Source organism: Solanum pennellii, chromosome 9 (assembly GCF_001406875.1).
Source record: "Solanum pennellii chromosome 9, SPENNV200".
Taxonomy (NCBI): domain Eukaryota; kingdom Viridiplantae; phylum Streptophyta; class Magnoliopsida; order Solanales; family Solanaceae; genus Solanum; species Solanum pennellii.
In genome coordinates, this window is record NC_028645.1 from 70,180,828 (window position 1) to 70,192,373 (window position 11,546).

Consider the following 11,546-nt stretch of genomic DNA (forward strand, 5'->3'; position numbering starts at 1 on the left):
GCTCCCCCTCCCCCCCCCTCTCAAAAAAAAATTAATATTGTTTTTTTAAAAAAATCAATTTCAAATTTTAATTTTTCACCCCTACCTTCAAACTCCCACCACGAAAAAAAATTGAAGCTTGTTTTTTTTAAAAAAAATTCAACTTCAAAAATTATTTTCTACGCTAGTAAAAAATAAAGATATTTCTCAAAAATATTTTCATTGAAACACCAAACACTAAAATATTTTTTACTCACCAATCAAACATGAAAAAATAAATCAAATATCTACTAGTTTTCGAAAAAAAACATTTTTAGGTCAATATTTTTCATAAAAAACATTTTCTTTCGTACAAAACACACCCTTAAACTCGCCTTGCCGTGCCCCGTCCCACCCTGCCCAATTGTCACCCATAGTCAGGAGCATTTATTACTAATTCAACACCTGAAGCAATGCAACAACCATGCGAAAGTGACTACTGAGAGTAGTGGGCTGAAATTTGAATAGTCAGCAACATGATCAAATCTTTTAAACCCTCTCTCTGTTGCAGTAACCCAATTTTTCTCACTACTCAATCACAGCCACTATTAACCAGTCCTATCCCAAATGGGCCTCCAACATTCGAAATTTCACTCATAATTTGAAATTTATTCAACAAGCTCTGCATTTTTTCGGCGTTTAGATTATGTCCACCACATATTCGATGAAATGCCTAGCTCAACCCCAGATGAGGATCTCTTAGTTACCCTTGTACGTGGTCTTGGTCATGCTGGAATAATTAAAGTTGTGTCCAAGTTTGAAAAGAAACCGATCCTGAAGCAATACGATTCGATTCTTGATGTTCTTGTGAACGAAGATAACGACATTGCTAGAGAATTTTATAGGATCAAAATAATGGGAAATGGAATTCAGGGTGATGATTATACTTGTGGTATTTTGATGAAAGGACTTTGCTCGACTAATAGGGTTGATGATGGGTTTAAGATTCTTCAAGTAATGAAAACTCATGGCATTATGCTGAATATTGTGATTTATAATACACTTATACATGCATTTTGCAAGAATGGGAAGGTAGGGAGAGCAAGGAGTTTGATGAGAGAATTGGTTGAACCAAGTGATGTGACTTTTAACATTTTGATATCTGCATATTGTGGAGAGGGGAACTTAGTACAGGCTTTGGTGATGTTGGAAAAGAGCTTTAGGAAAGGGTATATTCCTGATGTTATTGCAGTGACTAAAGTAGTGGAACTTCTTTGTAACAACGGACGTGTTTCAGAGGCACTGGAAGTACTTGAAAAAGTTGAGGAAAGAGGAGGCATTGTTGATGTTGTGACTTATAACACGTTGATTAATGGGTTTTGTAGATTAGGGAAAGTGAAAGTTGGTTGTCGTCTTTTGAAGGAGATGGAGTTGAAAGGGTGCATGCCAAATGCAGATACATATAATGGCTTGATATCTAGTCTTTGTGACTCCAAGATTTGGATTCGGCACTTGAAATGTTCAATGAAATGAAGAGGGTTGAGATAAATTGGAATTTTGTCACGTACGATACTCTTATCCATGGATTGAGTTGGGGTGGGAGAGTGGAAAATGGATTGAAGATCTTGGAAGTAATGAAGGATGATAAATGGGTTTCGGCTTTTCATATTAGTCAGTATAATGATGTTATATATGGGTTTTACAACGAAAACCGTTTGGAAGAAGCACTTGCATTTCTGAGGAAGATGGAAAATTTGTTTCCACGAGCTGTGGATAGGAGCGTGAGAATACTTGGTCTTGTGATAATGGCAACATTGGTGAAGCAAGAAGGATCTACGATCAGATGGAAGGGTGTTACTTAGTTAATGGATATTACGAAGGATATATAAAAGAAGCATTTGAGCGGATGAACGAGATGATTGGATTTGGTTATCTTCCAGTTGCATCAACATTAAATGCTTTGATAGTTCTGGTTTGCAAGCGGGCTAAAGTTGGAAAGACGTCTAATTTGATAGAGGAAATAAAAGACGGTGATTGCTTGTTGGACTCTGGAAGTTATAGTCCTTTCATTAATATCATATAGCATTTATCTTATTTCTACAAATGGTGGTAGAAAAGGGTACATTTTCTGATTACCATTCATGGAATACATTACTTTTGTGCCTTTGTCAACAAACAAGTTGGATTGAAGACAATAACAAGATTTGCCGTTTAACTAGCCAACTACATGCCACGATTAGTCACTAGGTATGAGTTGTCTGACATCTTCTGTGACCTTTACAAAGCTTTGATATTTTCTGAGGCAAAATTGGTTAAACCAGATGCAGTTAAATCTTCAAGATTTTGTAGTGTACGATTTTCCATAGATTGTAGTGTAAGATTTTCCATTAATTTTAGATGACTCTTTCTTTGGAGAGTACAACTTAAATAGTAACCACGTAGTACGACTCAATTTTATTCTTACATGTATATAGATAGATTCATTACAATCTGGTAGTTGCAGCTAAAAATCCAGAGAAATAATCTTGACAAATTAAATAACTTGGCCGGCTATTTACATGCCGAAGGTTTTGAGAAATGTTTCAATCACATTTATTTAATATGTTGGTTTCAAAGAAATCTTCTCCCTGCTGCGTGGGTGTTCCATGGAGCTCTTAATGGGCCTTAGAAGCCTAAAAGATATTAACTTCCATTTAGTTCTATGTAAGCAGTGTTGATAGTTGACACTGGGAGTTATGCTTTTCAACAACATAGATGAACTTATTCTTAGTTGATGGCACAAGAGGATTAACTGAATTTACTCTCTTTAATCGACAATAATTGATGGGATGACCAACAGGGTTGAGATTATTAGCTTCATTGTTGGAGAAGGTATCAAACATATAGGGGTGATTAGTGTCCGAGATAAACCTTTGTTGCATAGCCCCTGGGCTATTTACAACTCAATGTCTAAATAGAAGATGCTTCTTTAAAATCTTTTGTTTAAATATTGTTGAAAGACTCAAATTATATAATATATTAACCATTAATTACGTGGGCTGACTTCGAGTTTGTATAATTAGTCACATTTGTATATTTTACCACATTTGCATAATTCGCAACTAACAATTCTTCATTTGATTTGTATTTGTACACGATGATTCATATTCATATATGACGATGATTTTCTTTGGTTTTCAGTTTTATCACCACATACATCCAATCTTTTTTTGTATTACTTTTTAAAATTTGTATGAACGTGTAGTTTTCGAATCTTATATAATATAATTTATATAATGTAATTAGTATAATATAATTTGAATAACTGTTTAAAGTTCATATGTTTATTTTTGTATCAATTTGTTATTATGAGTTTTATCATATTTGTATAATTCTAGACTTTGTACTTCTCAATTATACAAAAACACACGAATTATACAAACGAGATGTGAATTATATAAACAATGGCCCTCTCTTACTCGCCTCTCTCCTTCCTCTCCCATTCTCGCTCACCACTCTTCTCCTCTCCAAATCTCGCTTGCCACTCACCTCCGTATAACATGTAGCTACGAATCATAATTAACAAACTATAACTATGAAGCATAGTTAAGCTATTTTTGAGTGGCTATATGCGAAAGTTACCCATAATAGAATTATTACAAGCCTTTAAAAAATATACGATATTTTTTAATTTATTTGTCTTTTTCTAGTGTGTTTCGAAACATTATAGAATGATTCTTTTTTGATCAATCTTAAATTTAACTTCCACGTGATATGTTTAAGACCTATATATATATATATATATATCATTGAAAAAATATATTTTTTATTAAAAATAAAGAAATAACTTTGAACCACAGAACTAAAAAAATAGAAAACGTTAGGCTCTAATTTATTTTTAGCTTTAGGCCATTAATTAGCTTGGGCGGCTGGTTGAAAAAGTTCATGCTAAATGCATATACATGAATGGCTTGATGTCTAGTCTTTGTGACTCCAAGATGTTGGATGTGATACTTGAAATGTTCAATGAAATGAAAAGGGTTGGTATAGATTGGAATTTGGTCACGTATGATACTCTTATCCAAATATTGTGTTCAGGCGTAAGAGTGTATTAGTGTTCAGGTGAAATAGTGTAAAATGAATTGAAGATCTTGTAAGTAATGAAAAATGATAAAGGGGTTTCGGCATTTCATATTAGTCCGTATAGTTGTGTTATATATAGGTTTTACAAGGAAAATTATTTGAAAAGATCACTTGCATTTAAAAGTTTGTTTCCACGGGCTGTGGATAAGAGCTGATCAGATGGTTGGGGAGAGTCTTATGCCAAGTGATCTTGTTTATGCAAACTAACTTAGTGGATATTGCAATAAGGATGTAAAAAAAGAAAGTCTTATGCCAAGTGATATTGTTTATGCAAACTTATTTAGTGGATATTGCAATAAGGGATGTAAAAAAAGAAGCATTTGAGTTGATGAACGAGATGATTCGGCGTGGTTATTTTTCAGTTGAATCAACATATAATTCTGCTTTGCAAGCAGGGTAAAGTTTGAATGACGTCTAAGTTGATGGAAGACATAAAAAGTAGAGATTGGTTGCTGGACTTTGGACATAAGAGAATTTTTTATTTGGCTACACATGAAGAGCTGTTCAATGGCCATCAATGGAGGTTTGTAGAAGATGGAAAATGACTTATTTAATAAAGATTTTTTTTTAAATTGGTGATGCCACGTGGCACTAGAGCACTGGTTTAGGGGTTAATTTTGCCTCATTCATGGGCCTCTCAAACTTAGATTCCACATGCTCTAAACAATGGTTAAAAAGGTGTATTTATCATGGTTAAGAATAGTTATGTGGGGTAATAGGACTCCCACAAACTTAAGGTGTCTACTTTAAAAAATGATATAAATTTAATAGGGGTAATTATATATTTTATCTATTAGAAAGTACAAACTACTACAAAAAAAAATTACCAAAATGAGAAAATGCAAATAACTGCCACAAAGAAATAAGAAATAAGACATAATGCATAATGTACACTTTAACTTGACATCATTTCATATTTATGCCCTCCAACTTTGGCGGTAGACAAGTAGACATATGAATTTTATGTAACATAATACATGTAGGACATAAATTATCATGTGTAGGACGTGCGTTTATTTGTTTATTGAGTCTTCAAACTCTTGGGACTAAGGAGTGATAACACATTGTGTCTTTAAGCTCTTAGCTTTGTATAATGATAAAATTGTGATGGTACATAAATACCTTTTGTTTATGACATACATGATATTGTTATTTGTTCATAAACATTGAATCCATGTCTGGCATGGGCATAGCTACCTAGATTACAAAGAAACACTGATACTATTGTAATCTTAATTTGCTAACTTAAAATCTTAAGTTTGTCCTAACCTCTATAGTGGAACAGGGATAGCTAACAGAGGTTGAGCTTTTGCCAGTGTAATACCAAATTTTTCCTCCATGTCCAAATCTTTAGGTTCAATTCCACCATGGAGCTTCCAATTAAAAGTATTTAGAATTGAACCTAGTGTTACTGGAACCATCTTGATAGCCAAAGGCAATCCAGGGCATATTCTTCGACCAGCGTCAAATGGAATTAGCTCAAAATCCCGACCTCTAACATCTATATCTGACTCCCAAAACCTCTCCGGCTTAAAGTCCAAAGGGTCTTCCCATAGACTATAGTCATTCCCTATTGCCCATATGTTCACAAGAATTTGCGAGTCTTTTGGAATAATGTAGCCACAAAACTCAACATCTTCCACTGTTTTGCGTGGAATTAAAAATGGAACTGGTGGGTGTATTCGAAAGGTTTCTTTCACGACACACCTCAAGTAAGATAATTTTGCAACATCATCTTCATCTATTAGTTTGCCTCTACCAATCACTTGTGCAAGTTCTTCTTGTGCTTTCTCCAAAGTATGTGGATTCTTGAGTAGTTCAGCCATTGCCCACTCCAATGTATTTGATGTCGTATCGCTCCCTGCTACAAACATATCCTGTGGAACTTACTAGTGTAAGAACCTATGATGACAAGCAAAAGATTCCAAAACATATGTTACTTCAATTAATTGAGGAGAGGGATAAAAAATAAACCACCAAGAAGAGATGCTCGATATGATTCCTGTCGATTTCTTGAGGGCAAATGTTGAGAAGTGAATCTAAAACATCACCATTTATATGGTTTCTCATCTTTCTTTCGTTTAATCGCTCATCAATTAAACCACTCATAAGTTGAAGAACCTTAGTAAAATGATTTGTCATGCGTCGCCTTCTACCTTGTGGATCAATTTTCCTGAGAAAGGGGAAATAGTCTACTAAATTGGGTTCACCAGCCTCAACCATGATGTTCCACACCAAATCCTTAAATTCCTTAGCAGAATCAGAGAATGGATCAGTTAAATCTTTTGAGAAAATGGTGTTGGACAACAGATTTAAGGTAGTTCTAAATGCTGCTCTTCCAATATTTACTGCTTCACAATTTTGCCCATTCTTATGACAGTAGTCAATCAGCTGCTGGACCTTTTCAGATCTTAGATGCTTACTAACATCAAGATTGTGACCTGAGATCACATAAAATTACGGAATAAGGCACAAATAACCTAGACTATGATTGAAATTTCAAAGATACTCATAACTATACTAAAGTCCTATTAACCTCTTAAACATTTGTTTTTGTAATTTTGAACACCTTTTGTCTTACATGGCACACTCCATGACTCCACACAGTTGAGGCGCGTGGGAAATATTTGGATGCCACATAAGCAAAAAAGGTGAACAAAATTACAAAAAAATGGGTTCAAGGATAATAGGACCTTAGTTTAGTTAAGGTGTGTTTCTGAGATTTCGATCATTGTCTAGGGGATACTTGTGCATTTTCTCCAAAAATTAATCTACTTGTTAGTACTCTTTTTTTTAAAAAAAAAAAAAACTTTGTGAAAAGTAATATAAATCACAATTTAAAGTATTTATTTACCTGAGAAGATGTGAGAGTTCATAATCTTTCGAAATGTTCTCCATTGAGAGTTGACAGGTAACCAAACAATAGAGAAATCAGACTGATTGCAAGCATAGAGTGCATCAGGAACAGATCTGCTGGAAAAGCTCAAATCTTGCTTTTGCATGACTTGTTTAGCCAAGACTGATGAGGAAATGACTACTGTATTTATTTGCCCCAATTTTAGATTCATAATTGGACCATATTTTATCGCGAGTTGAGTAAGTGATATGTGAGGTTTGTCACCAAGCAAATGAAGATTTCCAATGATAGGCAAAGGAAAGGGACCTGGTGCAACTCTTTTGCTTCTTCTAAGTGTAAAAATAACAACTCCATACACCAAAAAATAAGCAAATAATAGTCCTACCAAAATGTTCATGTAGTCCATTTTGCTCTATATTTTCTTGACTTATGAACTAGCTAGCTATGAAATTAATATATTTATTGGTTTTAATAGGATTCTTTGTTAGGTCTTGGAAGCAATACCCCGCTTTCCCGTTCCTATCGTATTAGGAAAAGGTCGTTCTCAATGCTCTAACTTCCCTACTAAATATGGAAAGTTGTGTTAAAGGTCCAAGTACTAAAAGTGTGTAACTCTTTTATGATGCATCAATATCACTATCTAATTTGTACCTAATTTTTTTAGTTTTTGAACATTTTAGACATGCAACTAACTTCAGCCGAAAACGTTACTAGGCTGATGTTCACACAAGAATACCCAATTTCTAATTATGAGGTATCTTGTTTGGATATCACTATTTAATACGTACCTATTTTGTAACAATTTTTTTTTTTTGAAAATTGTAGGCATGCAGCTAATTTCAGACATAGATGTCATATATGACTGAATTTCAAACCAAAATACTTTATTTTTTTTATATATGATTTATCTTATTATTCCCTCTGTCCCTATTTAGTTGTCCACTTTAAAAAAAACACACATATTAAGATAACAATAATTAACATAGTGAAGTTACAATCTTAATCTTATTAAATATGATTTCAAAAGGATAAATTAAAAATTTTCAAGAAGTTTAAATGAGGGTATAATGGGGAAATTTTTTTTGTCCTTTCTTGATTTGTCAAAATGAACAAATAAATAGGGACATCTAAAAAAGAAAATATGAACAAATAAATAGGGACAGAGGGAGTATTGAATATCACTATTCAATTTCTGCCTATCTTTTTCTTTTTGTAATGTTTTTGAAAATTTTAAACATGCAACTAATATCAGACACAAATATCAAAAGTTATATATGACTAAAGTTCACACAAAAATAAAGGATTTTTAAGGTATCTTACTTGGATATCACTGATTCTTTATGAGGTATATTATTTGGATATCATTAAAATTAAAAGATTCACTTCTTCGCAACTTTATACTTCAATTGTTGTATTATAAATTCGAGAAATATTGTTGTGCAATTATATGCTATGAAGAAGTGATGGAGAAGGATGAACACATCTTTATGTTTGACATTTGTCAGTTTTCGTCTGACGTTTGCTAAAATTGAATACAAAATTATTTTTAAATGGAAAAAAGGATAACTATATATACTGGAATTATTATAAATATATGAAAGAGTTGGTTTTGGTTCTTGTGGAATCAAACTAAATGGAAGATGAATTAATATGAATATTTGGTAGGAAGATAATTAGTACAAATACAAGTCAAAGATTGTATCTTGGTAGGTGAAAGTTAGGCAAACCATAAAATGATTTGCTATCTTAACCTTGACAATTTTGACACATAGTGATGTCATGGATGACATCAATATGATGAATTTATTCCTATAAATAGGTAGCTCTTAATTCATTTTCAAATCATCCTTTCACTTGCCTTCTCACCTTCTAAGGCATTGTGTTCTCTCTCTTGTAGTATTTCACTTATATTCTTTGTATAGTGAAATAAATATTGGTGCAGTTGTTCTTTGGTGGACGTAGGATCATTTTGATCCGAACCACGTTAAATATTGTTGTTCTTCCTTGTTCTTTAGTTTCACGTTTCCGCTAACAAATAGTATCAGAGCAAGGTTCTGTCTGAGTATGCTCTGTGGTTGCAGCACAGTCTGAACTTCCACATCAGAAAAGGATTACTTTGGTTTTCTGTAGTTCCAAATACATTGTAGTAGAAAAGGAAGAACAAGTAAAAAAAAAATGAGTTCCATGAAGTTTGAAATTGATAGATTTAGTGGGCGCAACAACTTCAATATCTGGAAAATCCAGATGATAGCGTTACTGCGGAGGGAAGGTTCAATCCATGCTATTGACGGAAAGTACCCCGATAAGATATCGGATTCCGACAAAGAAAAGATTGAAGGAGATGCATTGAGTGCAATCCAACTGTCCCTTGCACCTAACGTACTTTGTGAAGTGAGTACAAGTACCGAAGAGACGGCCAAAGAGTTATGGGAAAAGCTGGAAGGGCTTTACCAGGACCAGTCAGTGACAACAAGGATGTTGTTACAACGGCGTCTTCATACATTTAAGATGGATTCAGGTACTTTGTTGCAAGACCATCTAGATGCGTTCAATAAACTTGTGATGGACTTACAAACTGCTGGAATTAAAAAGGACGAGGAGACACTTGCATGTTCTTTACTATTTTCATTGACTTCAAAATATCGTGATATTGAGAATTCAATGATGTATAGCAAACAACCTATTAAACTTGAGCAAGTGCGGCAAGCACTAAACTCTTGTGATGTGCGGATGCATTTTGAAGGAGACAAAAGTGACGAAGCTAGTGGACTCTTTGTAAGAGGTCGTACTAGCCAAAAGGGAAGGAGCAAATCGAAGTACAGATCAAAGTCTCGTGTGAACAAAAAGAATGCGGAGTGTTGGGGCTGTCACAAGAAGGGGCACTTTGAACGAGATTGCCCTATGTCGAAGTCCAAAGAAAAGGCGAGTGCATCCATTGTTGAGAAAGTACATGATAATGATGATGATTATGTACTAACAACATCATGCAATAATGGAGTCTATGACAACAAATGGATCTTAGACTCTGGTTGTACTCTGCATATGACATTCCGAAAAGATTGGTTCAGCAGCTATGAAACAAGCAGAGGAACTGTATTAATGGGCAATAATGCAACTTGTAAAATAGTTGGCATTGGTTCAGTTCATGTTCGCTGCCATGATGGAATCATGAGGACTATTACAGAAGTCCGTCATGTTCCTGATCTAAAGAAGAATTTGATCTCCCTGGGTACTTTAGATAAACAAGGCTATAAGTACATGAGTGAAGGAGGAACTATGAAAGTGACTAAAGGGTCTTTAGTCATGTTGAAGGCCAAGCTGGAGGATGGCCTCTACACACTTGCGGGAAGCACCATTATTGGCTCTGTAAATGCATCTACAGTGCAGTTATCTAATGATGACAAGGCAAAATTATGGCACATGAGACTAGGCCATATGAGCGCACGAGGATTGGAGATGTTGAGCAACCGCAACCTTTTGAATGGTGAGAAGATCAGCACACTTGAATTTTGTGAGCACTGCGTCTTAGGGAAGCAGAAAAAGGTCAGCTTCAGCACTGGCAAGCACAAGACGGGAGGGGTGCTAGACTACATCCATTCAGATTTATGGGGTCCCTCTAAGCTTCCATCAAAGGGAGGAAAGAGGTATCTTCTCACATTCATTGATGATTTTTCACGAAAGGTTTGGGTGCGTTTCCTGAAGACAAAAGGTGATGCTTTTGAAGCATTTAAAGAGTGGAAGATTTTGGTTGAAAATCAAATTGAGAGGAAAATCAAGTATCTTCGCACGGACAATGGCTTGGAGTTTTGCAGTGAAGAGTTCAATGATTTCTGCAAGGTTCATGGGATCGCAAGGCATAAGACGGTCAGGCACACACCACAGCAGAATGGAGTTGCCGAGAGAATGAACAGAACTCTTCTTGAGAAGGCTCGTTGTATGCTCTTACAAGCTAAGATGTCCAAAGTATTTTGGGCTGAAGCAGTTCATACTGCTTCTCATATTGTCAATCGGTCTCCAGCATCAGCGATTGACTTTAAGACTCCGAATGAGGTCTGGTCAGGTGAACCCTCTAACTATTCATACTTGCGAATATTTGGGTGTCCAACTTATTATCATGTTAATGAAGGTAAGCTTGAACCAAGGGCTAAAAAGGCCATATTCGTAGGGTATGTTGATGGAGTAAAAGGGTACAAACTATGGTGTTTGTCTTTACTCAAATTTGTAGTTAGTAGAGATGTTACCTTTGATGAATCCTCTATACTTGATCCTCGTAAAGTTTCTATGGAGTTATCTAGAAACGAGAACAACGAGCAGGTGGAGCTACCGGTGGAGCTTACCAAGAAACGGGATCAAGAGACTCAAAGTGATGAGTCAAAAGATGCAGAAGAACTTGCTTCCAATGAACCATACACAATTGCGAAGGGAAGGGACAAAAGGCGGATACGGAAACCGGAACGTCTTATAGAGCAAGAAAATCTGATTGCACAAGCGTTCGTAGCTGCAGAAGAAGAGATTAAGGATCTCGAGCCCTCTTCGTATATTGAAGCAACTTCTTGCAAAGATGCTGCACAATGGCAGTTGGCCATGATGGAAGAGATGGAGTCTCTTC

General features: G+C 35.1%; 1 protein-coding gene and 1 pseudogene across 2 annotated transcripts; one reads left to right on the forward strand and one right to left on the reverse strand.

The window, feature by feature from the left end:
• The first annotated feature begins 342 nt into the window (after positions 1 to 342).
• On the forward strand, positions 343 to 2,162 carry LOC107031225 (annotated as a pseudogene).
• Positions 2,163 to 4,969: 2,807 nt separating this feature from the next.
• Positions 4,970 to 7,389, reverse strand: LOC107029743 (geraniol 8-hydroxylase-like). Of its 2 annotated transcripts, none has more exons than XM_015231190.2 (3): positions 6,935 to 7,389; positions 6,055 to 6,521; positions 4,970 to 5,957 (listed from the first exon to the last, which is right to left on the reverse strand). In XM_015231190.2, the coding sequence occupies exons 1-3, from the start codon at positions 7,341 to 7,343 to the stop codon at positions 5,352 to 5,354; spliced, it is 1,482 nt and encodes a 493-aa protein (XP_015086676.1). In that variant the 5' UTR covers positions 7,344 to 7,389; the 3' UTR covers positions 4,970 to 5,351. The 2 variants fall into 2 exon arrangements, with proteins under 2 accessions (XP_015086676.1, XP_015086677.1); XM_015231191.2 differs by having other exon boundaries at positions 6,058 to 6,521; positions 6,935 to 7,388.
• Positions 7,390 to 11,546: the final 4,157 nt, after the last annotated feature.

Excerpts from the sequence above, each read along its gene's own strand:
- LOC107029743 (XM_015231190.2), bottom strand. The coding sequence starts at position 7,343 with ATGGACTACATGAACATTTTGGTAGGACTATTATTTGCTTATTTTTTG. Across the intron at positions 6,522-6,934 it reads GAACTCTCACATCTTCTCAG|GTCACAATCTTGATGTTAGT; the intron begins GTAAATAAATAC and ends ATGTGATCTCAG. Across the intron at positions 5,958-6,054 it reads TCGAGCATCTCTTCTTGGTG|GATATGTTTGTAGCAGGGAG; the intron begins GTTTATTTTTTA and ends TAAGTTCCACAG.